At 35.9% G+C, this 23,704-nt stretch overlaps 2 protein-coding genes across 3 annotated transcripts in view; one reads left to right on the plus strand and one right to left on the minus strand.

The window, feature by feature from the left end:
• Positions 1-23,704, minus strand: part of LOC139141726 (transmembrane protein 135-like) — a 151,835-nt gene that overhangs the window by 20,491 nt on the left and 107,640 nt on the right. The window lies entirely within an intron of this gene.
• Positions 3,832-23,572, plus strand: LOC139141725 (putative neural-cadherin 2). The gene is made up of 13 exons (XM_070711338.1): positions 3,832-3,988; positions 8,406-8,611; positions 9,214-9,502; positions 9,713-9,943; positions 11,152-11,393; positions 11,734-11,963; positions 12,367-12,503; positions 12,810-13,052; positions 14,907-15,190; positions 15,760-16,167; positions 16,648-17,381; positions 18,051-19,921; positions 20,704-23,572. Exons 2-13 carry the CDS (start codon positions 8,465-8,467, stop codon positions 20,979-20,981), a joined length of 5,094 nt encoding a protein of 1,697 aa, XP_070567439.1. The 5' UTR covers positions 3,832-3,988; positions 8,406-8,464; the 3' UTR covers positions 20,982-23,572.

Raw genomic sequence — 23,704 nt, forward strand, 5'->3', positions numbered from 1 at the left:
AGCGCAAAAGGAAGTAGTCAAAATGCAGCTTTGTCGAAAATTCAATAAAACTTCATTTCCTCTTAAGCTGTTATCCGTTTTGTGACATCCTCAATGTTTCATCGCGAAAAAAAATTGTAACCTTTGAACTCTCAATGAATGTAGAAACATCTCATTTTTTATAATATTTATGACCTTGACTATTTATTCGTACAATAAAACAGAAACAAAACCATACATGGTAACTTTTTCAAAATTCTAACCATTACCCACTTGAGGGGAGGTTGGTAGTTTTACATGATGCGATCTAACATTTATGGCGAAATGATAGAGATTGAGGTATGTCATGCAAATAGCGAAATAAACATAAATGCTAATTGCCAATCTGATTTCATTGCGATGCAAAGCGAGACTTAATGTAAAGAAACCTACCTAAAGGAACACCTGCTATTTCCCGCTTGATCCATTTTGTGAGAATAATGACTCCTCTGATGACGGAACTCCGCTGTCTCGCTGATTAAAACCACACTTATATGCTCACTTTCTCAATGACATACGTTTTAACTCACACGGCTTATTAATCCCTTTCAATGTAATTTCCCATTGATAACGGCGATGACATCGACTGGCGTCTATTTCAAACTTACCATGCAAATTTATGCACATATGAATTATTTCTCAGTTCACGTAACATCTGTCATCTATAGAAATAACATCACAAGAAGAAAGTGACGATGCACATAAAAGACCGCAAAATTCCAGCAGTCCCGTATGTTATATTTTTCTTGCGCAATAACTTTGTTGGAATTTTTCTCCTAATATTGTAAATTTCTGTCCCTTTTCATGTATGGTTGTATACCTTCAAACTTTGTCTGGTGCTGTCAGACGTCATGCAGTGTTGTCTGGCGATGCCTTGCATTGTCCCTCAGTAACAATGTAAACCATTGTGCATCTTTGCTTTTTTCGACAAAACAAGTCATCAATCGTAACAGACCTTTTTGTTGTTGAATAAATGATTGCCAAAGAACCACCCTGTTCATGTGTTAGTTTCCTACGGTTTCCATTTTCGACTATACTTTCCATGAGATAATCCAAAAGCAGGTTTTGTAACTTTTATTTCCAGATTGTAATCATCACTGTGATAACTCACTTGTCCGTGGCCCATGGCTTAAACTGGCCATAAAAACCTTCAATAACAATAACTGTAAATTGTTGAAAATTCTGCAACACTGTCATCACTCAATCGTCTCATAGCGCATGCGTGTCAGGCGGTTTCGATCTGAGAAATGTTATAATTGAAGTCACTACTGCCATTATAACAACAATAATCTGAGTTGCGATCGTAATATATATATATATATATATATATATATATATATATATATATATATATATATATATATATATATATTCATTGATAAACCAATTTACTGAAGTAGAAAGTTTAGACTTTGCAATATTTATTATATAAAATGAATCAAGTGTAAAAGTGGAAGTATTGTACGTCATATATCTTTTTTTTCTTTCAAATTTCTGTCAACAGAAAAGTATCTGAAAATGGTTTCAGTCTGTGATTGGTCAGTTTGAATGTTAGATGATTCACTTTACGTAAGGAACATTTCAAAACTAGAAGATCAGTGTAAACTGAGGCCGATGTCTAGCTACAAATTTGAAAAAAAATACAGTTTATAACGTCAACAATGCATGAAAAGTTAGATTGACTGCATAATTGTGTTTAGCCTCTCTATGTTGAGTTGAATGGAGTATCATTTTTTACTGGTGGGAGCGTGTTGCTCATTATTTCGACTAAGAATTACAATAATTACTCACCCAAAAGCGTTTATACCAAGCAATTATATGTAAGTAACATGCAGATTAATCAGTTTGTTTTGTCACATTTTTCGTGACAGATTGACGGCTGGAATACCAAGATTATCAGTACTACTCCCAGACGCATTCACGCATTCATCAGACTTTGACGACTTGTGTTGTCAAGGAGCCGCTGTACTAAAGCAATCTCTTTTGCAATGATCTGAAGGACATTCATAAATTTTGAAGTGCTTCTTAAGGCTGTTATTGTATATCATCTTTGAAAATTATCATCATAGAACAACCTCCATGCTATAAAGCTTAGTTAGTATCTATCAGTGATATGAAACTCTTTTAATGTCAATTTCAGGTACTAAGTAGTTAGTGATCTATCAGTGATATCAAAGTCCTTTAATAACTATTTCAGGTAAGTAGTTAGTGATCTATCAGTGATATCAAAGTCCTTTAATAACTATTTCAGGTAAGTAGTTAGTGATCTATCGGTGATATCAAAGTCCTTTAATAACTATTTCAGGTAAGTAGTTAGTGATCTATCGGTGATATCAAAGTCCTTTAATAACTATTTCAGGTAAGTAGTTAGTGATCTATCGGTGATATCAAAGTCCTTTAATAACTATTTCAGGTAAGTAGTTAGTGATCTATCGGTGATATCAAGGTCCTTTAATAACTATTTCAGGTAAGTGGTTAGTGATCTATCGGTGATATCAAAGTCCTTTAATAACTATTTCAGGTAAGTGGTTAGTGATCTATCGGTGATATCAAAGTCCTTTAATAACTATTTCAGGTAAGTAGTTTGTGATCTATCAGTGATATCAAAGTCCTTCAATAACTATTTCAGGTAAGTAGTTAGTGATCTATCGGTGATATCAAGATCCTTTAATAACTATTTCAGGTAAGTGGTTAGTCAGATCTATGGGTGATATCAAAGTCATTTAATAACTATTTCAGGTAAGTGGTTAGTGATCTATCGGTGATATCAAAGTCATTAACAGAATGAACTTTTGGAACAAATGACACGGCTTCAACTGACATCTATAGCTACCGTGCACATTTGGCTAGGACGCCTTACGTCAGCCAAAGTCTGCTATAGAGCCAGTCATTTCCATTCTGCTGGCACAATTCATGGCAGCACGAGCCTTTACAGACTCGCCAAGGCAAGGTGTTAATAAACTTGTAGTCAGGGACCATAGAAAATTGACTTTAGAGAATGAAAACGTGCAGAGAATCATCTTTATTTCCCGGAACACATTTGTACATCGAAACAAGGTCTCCAGATTGGATGGGCATTTTTGAAAATCAAGTGACCCCAACACTGAGCTGTATAAGATCCCCCGTCGTATTATGTGGGCCCACTCCTGGCGATAATAACTGATGAATTGAGTTTATGATAGGAGGGCAAGTTGTCTGTTTTTTCGTGGCAGACGATGTAACTTTTTGTACATGACACATGGGGGCGATGTGACTTGTATAAAGATTATCAAGTTCGTTTTTCATCAATTTCTGTCTTTTCGACTTTCTTGTTTTTTTATTTGCTTTGTTTATTTACAGCTATTTGGACATGGCGAGTTCACTTGCCGTCACTGGGTTACTTTGGAACAGAACTATATTTTAAAAACGTTCTTTCCGTAGAAATCTATCCATCCTGATGTAAAAAGAGAGGAAATACGCCAAGTAAATACCCAATGTACAACGGGACTTTTAATCTGTACGACTGTAATGTAGCTAGAGTGAACAAAATGTAAGACCGTTTTGCTATTGTTACAGAAATCTTAAGACAATCATGGGTGGAGTTAACGTTTAATCTAAGAAATCGATGACTCAAATCGAAAACAGACTCATCACAAGTTGCTATGGTCTTTCGATATGCAATCAAACAACTCAAACCGAAGAAAAATGTTTGCTAAATCCGACCTTCGACCTCTTCTTAGCTGAGTTTGATCGGGTTTATCTCCTAGTTCATAATACGTTGGCCTCAGAACAAATAAAACTATTCATATTCCTGTGATCTACTGATAGGACAGTGCAGATTTCGTCCTTTAATGTTTTGAGTAAACTACCATTGTTACGTGAGCTTCTTCTTGAGAGGCAGTATTCTCTGTTAGTGTTGATCACACCCAGTTGATACCGGCTGCCTCAGAGTTCTGTAACTGGAAGTTGGACGTACACAGGAGTTTATCGGGTAAGTACGATATTTTACGAACCTGTACGGATCCGTTCTTTAAGTTTGTCTAGAAGAGACTCCTTAGGGATGCTGGCAGCAGAGAAAATTTTGGATTTGAATGACAGGGAGAACAGACAGAGGTCATTCTTTGTTTGCAATTTTTAGATAACGCACATGTACATGAAAAGTCGCAAAGTTATGGTAAACAGGAACATTTAACGATAAAGGAACGTTTGTAGTTGGATTCCTGATTATAAGGAACACATGGAATGAAATATCCTGGTCAGCTACAGCGAAGGCTGGTGTATTGATCAAAGTGATTCTTGCGCAGAGATCTCCCGACAATGCCTTACACAACAAAGATATCATCAACAATGTTACAGTCTCGCTAAACAGTAACATTTCTAAAACTTAGGTTTAAGTTTGCACCGTCAGCGACACTTCCTTTAACAAAATAATTTCCAGTTACAAGAAGATGACAGCTCATCCCGTGTGCCCATGCTCATATAGCATTAGAATAAAAAAGTCTGGAGTGTTGTATCGCCACTACACCATCGACCGAAGACGAGGATTTCCGGAAAGAACAGTTTTCAGTTGAAATCCTCATTCGTAAATCTGCATTACACATGTAGGGCTTTTTACAATGTAACTGGCTATGAATAGAAAACAACTCTGAATACTTATATTCGAGTTAGGCCTCGGAACATTTTATACGAAATCAAATTTAAGAGAGAGTAATGTCTAATTGGCTCGTTTTTGAAGATGTCATCTTCAGTCAAACTAAGGTCATTGTTAAATTACGGTTGTTATATTTTATCAGTCCTTATTACGTAAGCTCTTTCTCTTCGATGTAACAAGACTACGATCTGGAACACTGATAGGGATTTTTTTTTCTGTATTCCCAATCTCCTTACGATATATGTTCTTAATCAACATTTCTTAAAACTACATTTATATAAACAGTGTGCTTTCTGCACGTGCTCGCATGGTGGCAATTAATGAACCATTTCCTAGGAAAATTTACAAGATTTCGTTTGCGCAGAGTAAAATGCACAGAAGTTTATATAAGATGAGATGGGTATATCTGTGGATCTTTCATCGCAAATAAACCCTTGAATTTTGAAAGGAATCATGGTAAAAAATTGCGGAATACTTCGCCCGTGAGACAGACTATCCAGAGTATGTGTACAGTTTTAGTACGTGAAGAATCGCTGTTACATCACTCAGAACATAGAAAACGATATAGATTCAGCTAACTTGTATTTGGTGAGTCGCTAAAGTACTGTCAGATAATCTTAAGTAACACATTCTTTGGAAACGGAGCCAAGGGTGATTGTCACCTACACAATTCCATCTCGATATGAACCAAGGCAGGTGAGATAACTCGGCATGTATTTAACAGGATTTAGATAAAGTAACTTTCGCTGTAAGAATGAAATACTATATTAATGAATGGTGCATAAATAGGTTGTCCCATAGGCGTCGACAATGATACATTTAAATAATTTTAGTGTAAGGAAAAATCGACATCTGATCTGAAGAAAATGTTGTGTTATCGAGATATTTCAGCAGCAATATTCACAACTGTAGATATTCTTATTGAATATTGCTGATGGGAATGACGGTTGTTTCATACATGTATAGTGCTTGTTCTTTTGTTTTTTGAAACTTATTATGAGAAGACAGTTTGACAAAAAGTTCAGGTGACCGTTGATTGATTGTTTTATTGACAACGTTCGATGTAAAAGTAAAATGTCATAATTTGCATTTAAATCTACATTCTGTCATCTAAGTAGGATTTCAAGTTCTTTCCAACTTGCCGCTTGTATGTTGAAGTTTCACTGCCGATGTAATGTACTGTTATCGTTTCTCATTTGAATACTGGTGAACATGACAGCGACGGCTTTCCTAATAGGTACTGCGTAACTAGTCTAGCATCTCGACGTCTTTCGGCCTTCGTCGGAGTATGGGCGAAAGCCGAAAGACGTCGAGATGGATCATGCTAATAACACTAATGCCTACCATGCAATATCGTCAGTACCATTAAAACGTTCGATAGGCATCCTCATTATATTTTATACAGGTTAAATTTGTTTGAAAAGAAGAAAAAAACAAACACCAGATTTCATAATATAGATTTCTAGGTACAAAACATTGCACTTGAATTGTCTTGGATTGCTACACAGCTCAGCAAGAAATACACAAGCACTGACAATTACATCCAATTCAACAAATGTTTGGACGTGTTTTCATTGCAGACTCAAGTTCGTTGCTTTATTTCATTTTGATAATATTATTCATGTTTGATTATTTAAAATCTGAGATAAGATGGGCCTTTATTGATACTTCCAGTGGCCCCTTAATAGTACAGATACTGTATGACAAGATGCACGTGAGAGCTGACACTCTCATGGTGTAACCAAATTTTGGCACACAGGACAAAGGTCAGACGCGTTTCCAATATCGCTTGATCACGAGTCAGAAATCTAAGAAATACAAAAAATTATCTTAAGCTCAATTCGTGCTTATTTAGACTGACTCATCTAGTGACTCTTGCTCAGTCTAGTTGATTGTACGATTTGTGTATTACGACAATCACCTGGAAACAAACTCTAACGTAAAATTGTTTTCCATAATTCAAGCAATTTGAGATCTAAACAACATCGTGCACTGTCAATCCTCCGCTAGCATCAACATCAGTCACTTCCCATCGCTAGGAATACAGGTATCTCTGTTCAGTACATCGCCATTAAGCATACTCTGCCCTCAATGACCAACACGTGTAGCTGTCTGTGTTTATGTTCATAGCTGTTAGTATTAGCTTTCATATACTACCACAGTGTCTTCGAGTCGCTTGTTTATTCACTTAAAATCATAGCAGCGAAAACACTATAAACTACCTGCTTCGATGACGTAGTATTTCAAAACAAATGACGTCATTTAATTGACAAATAATATATTTCCAATGAAATGCTGACTGTCAAGTAGCAATTATTTATAACACGAAGAAAATGTCAAACGATGGGTGAAATAAATATCTATTTATCTCGTGAAATATATATTTGTCTAAAAATATGTGTACATAATATATTATCACTGACCGATTATCCCAGAGTCCAATGTACGTATGGCGACCTGAACCATGTTGAGCTAAGGGGCAACACTTTTATGATAAGTAATTGCATTATGTGTCGTTTCTGAGATTATAGACCCTGATATCTAGGTTGCTCCAGTTAGGAAGTCGGGAATAATTATGGCCATTATAAAACAATCTTTTGACTTTCTAAATGACGCCAAGAATGGAAATTCTTAAAAGATCGGCATATGACTAACGACACGATCTGGAAACCGCTTGGTAGCGTCATCAAATCTGATGATAGAGAAGCTTCACGATTTCTGTGATACTTTACTTCATATTAACAGACAATTCAAATCAACTCGATCTTGACGATTCGCCCGCCTTATCATTTGGTGTATGTTATGTCAGTGACAGTCATTCCTCAAAGTGTCTCTTTTTTCTAATATTGTTTATCGTGCCCTGCTTAAGGCTACCAATGTGTATTGTTTCAAGACTGATGTCCAGTGTGGTTACTATGATTTCGTTTTGTGGTGACCTCTCTCTGTTCACCGTGCCCACCTCTATCAGCCTCTATCTCGAAACGCTTAGACACTTGTGTAAACTGCTAGTCTGAAATTTTTTCAATTAAGGCGAGTAATTACGGAAAGTAATAAATTGGAAGATGCTTATCATCACTATTCCTCAAGGATTAAGTGAACCTGCGTTTGGCAACGTTACTTTTTATACACATGACAAATGGAATTCCATCGTTACTTGACGACTGATAATGTCTGCCGTTACTAGTAAGCGCAGTGTCTCTGTGGCATTGAATCTTACCCTCCTTTTGACAATGTTCAAGAAAACACAATTATCGATAATGTTTCCTTTGGGAACTTTGAAAGTGCCTTATCGTTTGCGGCTTGCAAATATTGCACCACATTAGTAACGCCTTGTTAATCTGTACACTGTAACCACAATCGTTGTCACATTGGAAAATGCCATTTCCGATTGTTTATAGAGATACAACTCTCGCAATGCTTATATAAGCGATAATCGAATGAGACAAGCGATTAGCTGTTACTGTGGACCGTACTAAATGTGAAGGCCAAAATCAGTTTGGAAATAGAAGGCTGTTATAGTTTTTGTTCATTATGTTTTTAAGCGTATTAAATTTTATCAATCATTTGAACATTAGTCATTTATCGTTAAAATAATGACGATGTTAGTTGCAAACCAAGTGCCCACTTTCTTCAGAACAACATGAAATTAAATATTCAATATCTATAAAAGGTATTGAGAGAGAGAGAGAGAGAGAGAGAGAGAGAGAGAGAGAGAGAGAGAGAGAGATGGGCATAATATCTTCTTTCATCGTTCAAGGTTGAACATTGCAAATACAATCCAGAAATTCCATGACCAAGTCCACACATCAGTAGAAGATGTTGAGGATCAGAGAGTCGATAGTATTACTATTGGTTGCCTGTACAGTAACCATGGTGACAGGTACAGCGCCAGTCTTTGATAGAGACCTGTACATCGGCAGAATAATGGAGGAAGATATTAATGTACCTGTACATGTTATGACGGTATGTAATGCTGGAGAGCAGGATTCGTTATTTCATTTCAACGGTTCAAGCAGAGCTAGGTGCCAGCAGACATAGTATCTATACGAATATAAAGCCGAAATGTAATAGTTAAGCTATTGACGGTATCGAGAATCACAAATGCCAACTTGTTGTTAGGTGAGAATATGGGGTTAAAAGGTACACCACACTTAAATGATCATCATGCAAACGAACGGTAAAGTAAAGGGTATTTGGATTGGTTATTAAACAAAATTACTCCATAACAGCTATCCATGGGTATATTGATGTTGTTTGCCCGACTCGGACGCTATCTTTCTGATTGACACTGTGTCACTTTGCCGCCTGCATTCTTGACCCAAACTAAAGTACAATAACTAGGTATATTCTTTATACTGGTATTCAAAACAGAAGATTGACCCGGCAAGTGTCATAATTACTTAGCGGAAATCGCCAAGAAGATAAGTTTGCAGGTAAATTTTACAAATGCTAAGTCGTCGGGGAGTGTGGAAAACATTTTAGCAGTAAGTGTTCACTTTCTAGCAAAGGACAAAGATTACACAGAACATTACATTTAGTTATGTTTGTTGTAACACAAATTTCAGGTATCTGCCCTCGATCCTGATGGTGACACAGATATCTGGTATAGCCTGCAGGACACTGCTGATCATTACTTCAGTATTGATCCAAGAACGGGAGCAATCGAAGCCATAAAACCGCTTGACAGAGAAGAAATACCACGCTATCTTCTCGTTGCCGTAGCAACTGACCATGATGGGCTTGGGGAATCTGGTTTCAGTAACATTGTCATTGAATTAGATGACGTAAATGATAATGGACCCATTTTCCCTCATGAACCTTATTTTGCCATGGTTACCGAAGGTTCGTCTGTAGGTAAGAGCAACATACTTGCTTGGTATTTGATATCGTTAGAGCAATCATGTAGGAATTATTTCCAGTGTCGCAAATAGCTGTAAATTTTATCTTCTTTGTCAGTCTTGCTATTTGCTAGTTTGGTATTGTGAAATTATATTGAAGGCGATACATGTGACATGTATCGTGGCCTTCATATTTCCAATTGACTCATCAAGTCTACTATCACAGGTACAAGTGTTATTCGAGTCATGGCGGAAGACCCGGATGACATAAACGTTGGTCAAAATGCAGTTATCCAGTACAGGATAACACACAATGCCGTTTGGAATAACTCTGATGAAATATTTTTCATCGATCCCATCACAAGTGAAATCACAACCATGGTTGATGAGTTGGACCGTGAGTCTGGACCAATGTACGAAATTGTGGTCGAAGCCAAAGATGGAGCTGAACACATAGGTATTGGGCAAAATCTGTTTTTATTTATCCTGACTACGCACCCGTTTGCAGTCCTGTCCTCAGAATGTGAAGCAACGAGGCTATGAGAATATGACTAAAACATACAGACATACAGACGCTACCGACTCACCATATAATCTCTTTTTGGTATTTATACGCATACCAAACACGAGCTAAAAAGAAAGCTGTTGAAGGCATCGATAAAGTTATTTATTACTGCGATAAAAAGGCATTTTCAAAAACAGATGTGTTCAAAAATAATGGAAATGCCAGATAACAATTTCGACAACCTTGTTTATTTTGTCAAATAGCGATTCATGTTTCTCAGTGTATTTAAATCATCCTACAGCTACCAACTGTGAAGTAAAAGCGGCTTGATATACACTTATTAATAATCCATTATCATCACGCACAAACTTCCAAGATCATTACAACTTACACAAGTTAGAATCAGTGATTACGTAACATTTCATTATCTTACCAAATCATCACACCTTGATCATGTGGACAGTTGAGTCAGTCAGCAGCAGTGTGACCTTTATCCATCCATTCTGAGGCCGCCGAGAGATGACTTGCAACTTTGTCTTTGATCGGTCGATTTCGTATTGTTTCATTTGTTCATTGTCAGATTGTCTATGAATTGTCCACTGTCACATCGGTCAATGAATTTATTAAAAAAATGCGCATAGTAAATCCTGTAACAAATGATACTACATCTGTTGACAAGCTGCTGGTAATTTCAGCCACATGCACTCACGTTGTCTCAGAAAGATTTAGGTAATTTCTTGAGAAGAACATACATAGTATTATCATGGAGGTAGCACACCGATATGCTATCTTTGCTATATGCTGTCAGGATTGCGTTCTTTGCTTGCTTAGAATGTGAGGATCTTTTATGCTTTGTTCTCCGGCCCAGTACATCTAATTTCATTTATCAAAGTCATGGCTATAAAATGAAAAAGTAATTTTGATGAAATTACGAGGAGATCGATATCTCGATCAACATGGAAATCATTGGAAGTGACAAAACCACCACTCAAACCATCTGAACATAGATTTGTGATTTCATCTTACTAGTTTCGCAAGCTCTACCGCTCATATCATCAATTAAATTTTCGTATTACGTGAATAAATCGTTTTTATAAGAGTTAAGGAATATTACAATGGTGTTTTATTCCTCACAGAGTGATGGCATTTTATCATTTTAGGAACTGCAACTGTAACAATTGCTATAATGGACAAGAATGACAACCCTCCAATGTTTTCACATCATTGGTACTTTACAACTGTCAATGAGAATACTGAAATTGGTGCACCAGTCTACATGGTTAGAGCCAGTGACATGGATGCAAATGACGTGTTGACATTTGATATCATTGATGGAAATGAAAATGATACATTTTCTATCAATAATACATCAGTAAACCAAGCAGTTATCATGGTTCAGGAGGTGAGTAGGGAGAGTATCGGAATTAGAACAAATTTTAGTGATCTACTCATATTCAATCAATCAATCGACCAATCAATCAATCAATCAATCAATCAATAAATCAATCAAGTTCCAATCAGTCAACCAATAAAACGATCTATATAATTTGACGGAACGATTGGAATGGGAAGAGCAGACCATGACATGTGGACCAAATATTCCATAAGGTTGCTCTACATTAACATTGTTAATATTTAATTCCTTGGCTAAGCTGTAAGGAAGAATTTACTATCCATCAATGCGATCTATGCCAGGATAACGCTCACAATTTATCATCGGTTACATTCCTTGCCTCTCCCAGCATATAGACTATGAAAACCCATGGCAACCAAAGGAGTACAACTTGACATTACATGTTAGTGATGGTGTCCATAGCAATGAGGCAATGCTTATGATTATCATCGAGGATGTAAATGAAAATCAACCAGAATTTAGTCAATCTGTATACCGAGAGCGATGTGCAGAGGATCTTGCTATGGGAACATCGATTGGTAACGTCATAGCAACTGATGCTGATGAAGATCATCTGATGTAAATATCTTACTACACAACAATATTCATTTCATTTGCATGACATATCTAAGGTTCATTGACTCCATTAGAAATGCACACTGTGACAGGCATTTACGGGAAACCAAATTTTGTTGGACTTGTATAGAGAAAAAGTAGTGCAACAATTATATCAGATTGATGAGGATATTTTGATGTTTTTCTCTTTTAAGGTCAAGTATATTATTTCCCCAGTGACTATCATGCAGTCAGTCAAAAATGTAAATAAACAGTGACTTTCAATCTTTCCAAGAAGACATTCCTAATTTTCTTTAGATAAGTTTGTTTTTATTTCTCACATATAATATTGATCCATACAATTGTACATATTTCATCATCAAGACATGAATTACTAAATTGAAATAACAATATAATCACTGTGTAGGTATTCCATAGAGCAAGCTACAGATCCCATGGGTCTTTTCCATATTGATGAACACAATGGTACAGTGTCAGTGGTTGGTGTGCTGGATAGAGAGAGAATGGATCAGCATAACATAACAGTTGTGGTTCATGACCAAGGTATTTTTTGTGATCAGTATACAAGATTACTTGACATTGAATCCATCTGATTTTTGCAAAGGAAATTTATTGTAACTTGATTTTCACCAACAGTGACATTGCAGACTTTCTTATGAAGAGAAATGAAGCATTTGAAAGCAAGGAAATTTTAAAAAATCTTTTCCACTCTGGCATGTAAAGACATGTAAAAAATTAACACACAAATATGCATATCACACACTGAGACCAATATAAATAATTGAAGTATTTCTTGAATACATATTACCAGTTTTATGATTCAATTTCTTGGCACTTCTTTTACTTCAGGACAACCCCAGTTATCAGACACTGCATATTTCATTGTTGATGTGGATGATGTTAACGACAATGCACCGATGTTTGCTGAAGATTATCGTCCAACAGTTCCTGAAAACGTTGCAGCACCAGTGCATGTTGTGTTGATAAGTGCAGTTGATGTCGATATAGTGGCCAATGGTGCTCAGCCATTTACATATACTGTGGATAATTCATCAGACATTATGGACTATTTCACATTGGAACAAGTGGGAAGTAAGTAAACTAGACAATTGTGACAACCCCTTACATTTTATCACCTTGGTAATCAAAACACTATATTCTGCATATTCAATAATTCATAGCCTGGAAAACCATCATAACTCTATAAAATCTGTTGAGAAGAAACTGATTGATCAACCACCACTGAGATTGGTCAGATATAACTGACAGCTAAGCATCCCTTTTTGGTACAGCCACAGGGATTGGTCAGATATAACTGATAGCCAAGCATCCCTTTACGGTACAGCCACAGCAATTGGTCAGATATAATTGACAGCCAAGCATCTCTTTATGGTACAGCCACAGCGATTGGTCAAATACAACTGATGACTCAGAATAATAAACTTGAATTTGTGAAAATGAAGAAAATACAGATACTACTCAAGTACACATAATAGATTTCTCAATGAAGCCAAACAACCAAAGCAATAAGTACTGTTTGTGCTTGTCTTATGACTGCTGTTTATTTCTCATTATTAAGATGAGCAAGCATTAATTGCAAAATAAGTTGTTTAACTTGGTCAAACTACAAGGTAGAGGTTGAAACAAATTAACTTTTTCAAAGGTATTTACAATAGACTCTTTTTAGCTCTGCTGTCAACAACGTTTAGCTTGTTAGATAGGTTGATTGTCCATTATCGTCCATCTATCCATCAATAATTGACTTCTAAGAATCCCCTTTTCCAATTACTTTGAAATAACTGTAGGCATACAGGTTCCTGTAGACATGACCTGAGCCAGATGTTTCAAATTTTGACAAAACATGCCGTATTGTATTTTGGAGCAAAATTTGCTTTACTTGGTACAATGATCTTTTCAATATGCACTTGTCTTTTGCTTTCACATTTGGTATACTAGTATTGATGGCTTCAGTTGACGACAGTCAGATTTGTTCCAATTGTGACAAAATACACAATATCGAATTCATTAGGCAATTTTTACCATTTTTGATGAAAAGATATTCTTATCAGGATCCACCTGATTGTTTTAAAATTTTGTGTATCCAGTTTCCTAAAGATGATGTCAGTAAAATCGGTTCAAATTGTGATATTTTGTATTTTGGGGGTAATTTGTGGTAGACAAATGAACCTTTTCAGAATCTGCTTGTTTGATTGCTTTGAAATTCAATATACTGGTTCCTGGGGATGATATTTATCAGATTAGTTCAAATTGTGGTGATATATGCAATATTGTATTTTAGGGCAATTTTTACCAATACTCTTCAAAAAATACTGGTCAGATTCATCTTAAATTTAGCATAAATGATAAAAGATCATAAGATTGTTAAAATTGATGAAATCTGAAATCATGCATAATTAGGATCAAAAACAACTGATATGGTTGGATTCAAATATGGTACAGTCATTCCCTTTTGTAAATTACAAATGACAATCATGGACTCATTCACGCATTCAGTAAAGAAGTTTTTCAAAATTACCTTGTTTATCATTCAGCTTTCAATATTTGTTATTTACAGTTCATCACAAATTAAACGGTTGCAGTGTATAGTATGTCAATATCACAACAGGGATCTATCAGCTGCTGAGGTCGATTGCCATCTGAAGATTTCTGCATATATCAGCTTCCAATTTCTTTAGCTCATACAATGGTCAATAAATGATATATACAAGTATATTCAATTTTGTTTTGATACCTGATGACTATATGGTTATCATGAATGTAGTTGTCAAGTCATATGAGCTTTGGTGAGTTGTCTACTCTTGCAAAATTAATGAAGGTAGCAACACTAGTTGGCCATGAATGTCATGCAACTACTGACATACACAAGTATACTGGCTTTCCATAATAAAAACAGCATTTCACATAGTATTTTATTTCTCTCACAAGATGAAGCCAATATAACAAGTAGAGTGACCTTTGACAGAGAAGAACAAGAATTTTACTACATGCCAATAATCATCAGTGATGTGCAAGGATTATCAGCAACAAGTACCTTAACAATAGAAATTGGAGACGACAATGAATTTCCCCACTCAGCGGGAACAAAGCATATCACTGCATATCAATACGGAGGTCGAGGGTCAAGGGTCATAGGTTATGCATATGCTCCTGACAAAGATACCGGTGGTACTAAATACTATGATATTGTAAATGGATCTGATTATTTTGAGGTAAGTCAGTTTGTTATTGCTGTTATATTAGGAATGTTTCAAAATTGGAGACCTGACACCAATGTTTACAGAAATCGCAAACAACACAACAATATCATTGTGCCTATTGTATATTGATTTCTGCAAACACCATTAACAAACTTTTTGCCTAAAAAGTATGTGTCTTGCGGAGTTGATTTGAGGTGAATGAATAGTGACCTCATTTCATTTTGAACCTAATATAAATCAGAGACAATTGTTAGCCATCCATTCATGGAGCCTGTTAAAATTGAAGTATTCTGATAGTTGTAGTACTGTTTAACTGTAAAATAAATTCTTCAGATAAATGATCATTGAAAATAAACAATATATATGCAATAAAAGATATACATATCCACTTTTAACAGTTTGATGCTAGTGTCATACAGGACAGAGAACAGTGAACATAGTAAATCTTTTGCAATAAATTTAAAATTGCATTAACTCCCAAGAAAGATATTAAATATTTAGTTCATATTATTAAATTTCAGTTGACATAGCATTCTCGAAAAGCAAAATTGTGATATAAGATTGTACTAATTATGTTTCAGATTGACTCCAGCACTGGCGCTATAACTATTATTGACAAGACTCCTGAAGGATCCTACGTAATACAAGTTACTGTGCAAGATCTTTCATTTCCAGCTCAAATCTCACACATCTTCATTGATGTTATTTACATTTTTGATGATGTGATTCGCAATTCAGCATCACTACGTTTGTCTGAGATCACTGCTGAAGAGTTTATTAATATTCCTGACAATGAGGCAAATAGCAAATTACAAAACTTTACAGAAAGTCTGGCCAAAATCATGTCCATCGAATCAAGTCAGGTCACAGTGTTTAGTGTAGCTAAATCATTTGGACCAATGAGAATGCCTTGGACAGATTTACGATACTTTGTAAGAGGTTACAGACCAGAAAGTTTGGATGCCAAGGTAGCAACCCATAGAGAAATGGTAAGTTTTAAATTTTCATCAGTTCTTATCATAAGTAAATTCTTTGACGCATTAAATTTAGAGTAGGAAAATTCTGCCTTACTTGAAAACAGAATACAGAATATTGTTCATTGCAAGAAATCCCACATGCACTGGTTAGCTTGGCAGTTTTAAATAAAATTACTGAGGTATTTATGTAAATATTAAGATGGGTAAACTATTAATTTAAACTACGAAGTCAGATTTCTGGTTGCCTTAATAAAAAATAAACGTTTTTGCCATGACTATTAGAGGAATTTTAGACTATGTGGCCTTGCTACATGTAGCTCTGTGGAGCATTTTTTGCTGACTATTACAGAACTCAGTGGCCTAGGTGTCTCTGTTGATCTGGGAAACATTTTAACAAAACTTAACAGGAAGTGAAGCCCTTGAAGGTCTTCACAAAACAACTCAAATTGATTGTGAAATCTGACAGCATAAATTGTTTTTTGTATTTTGCAGATTGAAAATGAAGTTGGTATTCACATAGCTATGGTTAATATTAATGAATGTATGGATGAGAATATTTGTGACAGTGGTAGTTGTTCCAGCATGATGGTTCTTGACAGGGAAAATTCTGCCTTGATTGATTCTGGAATGGCATCCTTCTCACTGTCAGTGTCAACCTATACAACTTTTCAGTGTGTCTGTCAGTCTGCAGTTTGTCAACTGCATTCATGTGATCCTAATCCTTGTTTCAATGGTGGTCAGTGTATGCCTACTGGACAGAGCTATCAGTGTCACTGCCCACCACAATTCTCAGGACCTCAATGTCAGGACATTAGTAGAAGTTTCCAAGGTAACGGCTATGCTATGTATGAAAGCTTAGTATCTTGCACAGAATCACATACTAGTTTAGAATTCCTAACCCAGTCTGCAAATGGTTTACTCCTGTACAATGGACCAATAGCAACACCTGTTTCAGCCAACTCAGGGGATTTTCTCGCCATGGCCTTGAAAGATGGAATGATAAATCTTCATATTGATCTGGGATCAGGAGAACTGCATCTAGATATTCCAGGCTCACCTAGACTAGATGATGGAAAATGGCACAGAATTGATGTGCAGCATAATGGACAAGATATCACTTTAATGATTGATTATTGTATGACATCAGATATTGAGGAATACCCAACATACAGCAATGAAAACACATCATCATGTTTAGCAATGGCAAGCATTCCTGGAGCATCTCAGTAAGTACAATGTACAAACTTACTAAAATGGAGAATAAATTTAATTATGGCCAGGAAGAATAATCAAACTGTTCCTCAGAATTGCTGCTTCTACTTTCACCAATTTGAAAATGTTTTCAAATTTAATGGTACTAAATATTTACTTCAGCATTGTAATTTTTCTTGTGCTTATTAAGTATTTTTCGTATTTTTACAGTATCTTGTTTTCTTCTGGGAGCATTTGGAAATGTTCGGATTTTATTCTGTCAACACTGCCAGAATACATAATACCTCTATTATTGTGGACAGTTTGTAAAATCTAGACTCTAAGTCATCAGTAACAATGTAACTAGTGGGAGAGTTTGCTGGTTTGTAAAACATACAAAAAAAATGTTTGCTCTCTGCCTCTGTAGCTTTCCCAAAAATATCCATGGAGCAATTATTTCTTTCAATGGCCTATAGGGAGCTTTTGCTACAACTCGCTAATCATTTTCAGTCTAAATTTTTGCTAATTTTCATTAAGTAGCATTAAACTTAAAAGGTACAATCTCAAAATACTCTAGACAAATTATTGTTTTAAATCTGCAATCAGAAAAATATCAAATTTTAAAATTGCTTGCCTACTTGAAAACTGACAAACTTGTTTCTTGAGCACAAGTGATTTCAATTATATCTTCCTTATTTGTCCAGCGTCCTCAATCTGAACACACCACTGCAAGTTGGAGGAGTTGCACAGGATGATGGCTTTGTATATCCACCAAACATGGGTGTTGATGTCATGGAAAGTTTTAGCGGCTGTGTGCGTAATCTCATGCAGGACAACAAAGTTTATGATCTAGGAATGCCAGCCATGCATATGAACACGGATCACAGATGCCAGTTGACTGATACAAGCTGCTTTGTTGATGGCCAGACTAATCCAGAACCTTTGTGTATTCATGGAACCTGTATGGCTGATATGGACTCTGTTTATTGTCTTTGTGATGCTGGTTACCATGGGCCAACCTGTGAAGAACTGACACCACCTTATGACTTTGCTGCAGACAGTTATGTGATGTATGGGTTGGATAATGGTCCACAGATGGTAGCTCGCACTTCTGACTACAAAATTATGTTTAGGACTCGTGAGACACGTGGTACAATCTGGCATATCTCATCACCTGAGACAAGAGAAGGTGTGGAATATATTCATGTTGGACTGGTCGATGGTATGGTTAATGTCTTTTATGATATCGGTGAGGGTGAGCAGAGGTTGGTTTTGGAAAATGTCAAGGTTGATGATGGTGTATGGCACAGTGTTCATCTGTTGAGACAGCGTAATGTTATTATGGTTCACCTTGATAATGGTGGTGATGCTTGTCATACTGCAAAGAGCAATGCTGGCACATTTAGAGAGCTTGAGGTTGACAAAGACAGTCTAATCATTGGTGCAATGGTTCAGTCTTCATCGGTGGTACCTGGTGAAAACTTTGTTGGATGTCTGAATGATCCACGTATTGATGGCATGTATCTTGGATTTGAAAGCACAACTGGTGGTATCGTAGCTATGCCATCAAGTGGTGTTACTCAAAATTGTACTTCTAATGTCTGCATGAATGATACCTGCACTGCTCCCAGGCAATGTACTGATCTATGGCGCCACTATGAATGTACCTGTGAGGCTGGAGAGGAGTATATAGCTAGCAATAACACATGTCAGGAGGTAGATGACTGTGCTGTCAATCCATGTTTTAATGATGCAGTATGCCAGGATGGTACACGCTCCGTTACATGTCTGTGCTCAGATGATTACTGGGGTGAATTTTGTCAGTACTCAAGTCTTTGTGCAAGTAATCCTTGTGAGAATGGTGCTAGCTGTGAGGACCTGATCGGTGATTTCATCTGTGTCTGTTTGCCAGAATATCATGGCGACCATTGTGAGGAATATGATAATTGTTTTCATGATCCCTGCCTCAATAGTGCTACTTGTGTTGATGGTGATGATGCCTATACTTGTGTATGCCCTGTTGGTTACCGCGGTGACAACTGTGAAGAAAGTGCTCCTTGTGATCTTAGTCCTTGTGAGAATGGCGGAGTTTGTGATGAAATTGATGATTCCTTTGTTTGTGACTGTCCTGTTGGCTACATTGGTGAAACTTGTAACTATAATGATCTATGTGCATCACAACCATGCTTCAATAATGCTAACTGTAGTGTAACATTTGGATTATTTGGACCCAATGGGTATACTTGTGACTGTCAGGAGGGTTTCAGAGGAGAAAGTTGTGAAGAAATCGATTATTGCAGACCAAATCCATGTGAAAATGAAGGCATCTGTGAAGAACTTGAAGGTGAAGATGGTTTTGTTTGTACATGTGCATGGAGCTATAAAGGTGAAACCTGTGATGAATTTGACAATATTACATTGAGGATAACTCTTAGTGTGACATTGTTTGGCATCATCGCTGTCACACTGATTCTGTGCCTTGCGCTATGTTGTGCACGTAGGTATCAGAAGAAAATGTCTTTGAAGAAGGATACTGACAAACAACATGGTGAAACAGAACTAACCCTTGTAGCAGGTATGTGATTTTGTTTACTTTCATTTTCCTCATCCTAAGAAAATTTGAGATATGGTTAAAATGATATGTACTTGTTGAAAGTAAAAGTTATTGTTCTCTACAACCCATACTCACACAGTGTGGTTCATATGAATTAACAGAGTTAAAGAGTCAGTGGGCCAGCAACAAACATTATACAGATACATCACTATACAGTTTATCACTACACTTTTTTGGAAAATCAGAAGTTCATCTCTGGCTTTTACAAAGCACTCTACAACATAAAGAAAATGAAAGTATGCAAAACAAAAGTAGGTAAAATATCAACACTTGTACAATGTACAGCTATTTATAACAATATGAATTGAAACGCTGTATCATTGCACAGATATTAAACTAAAAGCAAATATAAAGACAATTGAAACAGATGTGCTGTTGGGTTTTTAAGAAAAATAACGTTTAGATTGACCCTTGATTAAAAAATATACGAACTGATCCTAAGAGTCTAAAAATCCACATAAATTTTAAAATGTTTAAAATGTACATCTCTGAATGAAATACTCCTACTCTGAAAGCAATGAAGCTGGTGAGAAATATTCTTTTGAGATATACATGTAGATCTTTGCCAGTCAGTCACCATTGATAGACACTGCCAGTCAGTCACCATTGATAGACACTGCCAGTCAGTCACACCATTGATAGACACTGCCAGTCAGTCACTATCTGCTATGCATTAAGTTATTTGCAATTGAGTTTAAACTGTTTACTACTTGTAATATCAACCAAACTTCCTTTGTTGATAGTAACAAGCAAAACAGCTGCCAATGGTGTGGATTCCAACCAGTCTAAGCAGAGCAATAACTACGAAACCATGGATGTCGTCAAAGATGAAGATGGAATAGACAACACTGCATTTGTCCATGTCTATGACAATAATGTAGACGGCAAGGAGCAGATTGAAGAAGCAGAGATTGATGGAATCACTCACAGGAAAGATCATCTTGAGGAACAAGAAACTGTGACAGTGGAAGTCACTCCTGAGAAGTCAGATCTTGAAGAACCAAATGTTGAGAGTCCTTGAACAAAAGGTTCTGTCATTGTAGTGTTTGTATCTTACACAAGTTTTAGTGTGTTATCTGATTTCTACAAAAGCTCCGTCAGCTGTAATTTTTTTGGTGTATTTTCCTGATTTTTGTTTGTTTTCATGAAATACAGTTTCTTGTCTTTTCTTTCTCCCCAAGTCATATCAGAGTGCCTTGTCTTCAACTTGTTAACATGACCTGTGTGGGTGTAGATGTCTAATGCTATTGTTGACAAATGAGTTTCAGTCCAAATAAGAACCCATCTGTCAACAGTAACATTACATACAGTACACACTGCATTATGTTGGTATGGCGATTACTTTGCATTTCCGCATACTTCAAGCAGACGACAGAGAATGTGTACTTGTTTTCAAGAATAAAAATAAAAATATAATCAAGGTTAAAACTTCCATTTAATAACATAATCAGGTACATGTAAGTATTGTAGACATGGCTTTGTAGTTTGCCATTTGAAACACTTGTAACTTCTCATTCCATTGCTTTCACCTATCACCTTCAAGTGCCTGGGAATATTCTATATATACACACTGGTCTCTTCTTCATTGTACTGTTTACAGCAATACATTGTACTGTTTACAGCAATACATTGTACTGTTTACAGCATTACAGTTTACAGATCTTTCTGTAAGGTACAATTCTAGCATCATTGCATTGCTATTTATAAACATTGCAATGTTTGGAACCTCCAATTACAAACATTTGAAGTGTTGTCTGTAGGGATTTTTGTGCATTATTTGTAAAAACAAAGTTGGAACCACTGCTAGATTTGACCTCTCTGTTCAAATACCAGTGAGTGATAAGAATGTGGACAGTTTTTGATTATTTGGGGATTCAGTCTGAGTTACACTTAGGTTATGAACTTTGTGTGACAAATGCACCATTGTTGATAAGATTTGATAATTAAATATCAATTCATCTGCCAGTCAGACACAGACTCTGTCACATACCTTGCTGATATCCTTCAAAATTGAGAAAATATACATTGTAATCATGAGATAAAAACCACATCAATTATATCACCCACTTTATTGACCTCTCTTCTCTTTGATCTCATTTTGAATATTTTACAGTTGAAAAATATTTTCAGGTCAAAATTACACAATCACGAAAATACACAATTATAAAATATTTATAAGTGTAATATGTAATCATGTAATATGTGGTCACATGTAATATGAAGTACAAGGAAGCCAGTCTCTGACAAATGCATCAGATGGTAAAATAAATTCTTTTCTGATAGATGTCAATAAGACATCAAACTAAAGTAGGACAAGTATATGTATTCCAGTGAAAAATTTTGACTCAAATTATCCATTGCATATTGCACATCATCATTTAAACCTGTATTTGGTTATCAGCTGCTGGAATTCTGAAAACATGGTACATACAATTATGCATTGAAACACGGACTAGTGATATCATTCAACATATCGCTGTCCACAGTCACTATCTGCCGGTAAATGGATACTACAGTAAGCACAAAAAGACACATGCAAAGTGATGGGCTCTAGCTTTGATCTATCTTATAAAGCATTATTGGTTTACCATTTATTATGAGTTATACAGTGACACTGCACTTCATGCATAAACTGCAATGTCTCAATAGTTCAGCTACTTATTTGCATAAACCTTTCCTTGATAATATTGCTGTTTCTGTCCAGTCCAAGCAGACTGTAACTATGTTTGAAAGACAATCTACAACTATGCCCCTCAGCAAATCTGTAAAATTACAAGGTGGTAAACAAGGTCAGAAATTCATAAAACTAAGTGTTGAACAACCTGTAGTTTGCTTTATTTTGTGATGAAAAAATACATTCCAGATTTCTCTCAGCGGGATAAGGACAGGCAGTGATGGTCAGAACACAAATCTGGTAATTTTAGTAACTGATATAAGTCTGACAAACTAATCCTGATAGAATTATTGGAATATAGCCCTAGTCATCTTGACTCTGCACCTGTTTTAAACACATGTCTGTAATTGTGTGGATTTATTTACTTACATTTGTATACTATAGTATCTCCAGGGCAAGTTCTGAAATAATGATCATTTTAAAAGGAATAATATTGTGATGGAGTTAATGTTAACACGTCCTCTGCATGACTGAAATAGCACATCTTGTGAAGCCTGCCAAATCTCATTTAATTGAAAATAGTTTTTCCTATTGTGATCCATGACCACTGAAGGGAAAACCTGACAAAACTGACTTTACACAACTGTAAAGCAAGAAAGCATTAAGCATTTGTTCTGTAAAGAAACAGCAATATTGGTACTCAAAATATCACTCAATGCTTTGTAAAATTCCCTAGGCTTGTTTACCTATAAGCTGACATCACAATATCAAATCATGAAATTCTTTCATTATTGTTTCAACATGGTTTTGACATATGTTTGAATTTATCAACAAACTTCACAATTGAAGTCATGAAGTAGTTCTGAGGCTAAAAAGTGATTTTTCTTTCAGAAATGATGGGTATGTCTGCTTTACATTTCTGTAAATTAATTTCTAATAGTTTAAAATAGACAAATCTAGTGTTGCAAATGAATAAAATATAATTAAGTACTGATAAAGCTTGTCTGTCCAGAAATGTTGACTTCTCTACAGTAACTCTGGAAAAAGTATGTGGTTTGGTATATTGTGTATTTGTTTACGAACTCATACTGTACGGCAGCTTGTAGACTTTGACAATGTCTATGCTTTGA

Source organism: Ptychodera flava, chromosome 10 (genome assembly GCF_041260155.1).
Source record: "Ptychodera flava strain L36383 chromosome 10, AS_Pfla_20210202, whole genome shotgun sequence".
Classification (NCBI taxonomy): Eukaryota; Metazoa; Hemichordata; class Enteropneusta; family Ptychoderidae; genus Ptychodera; species Ptychodera flava.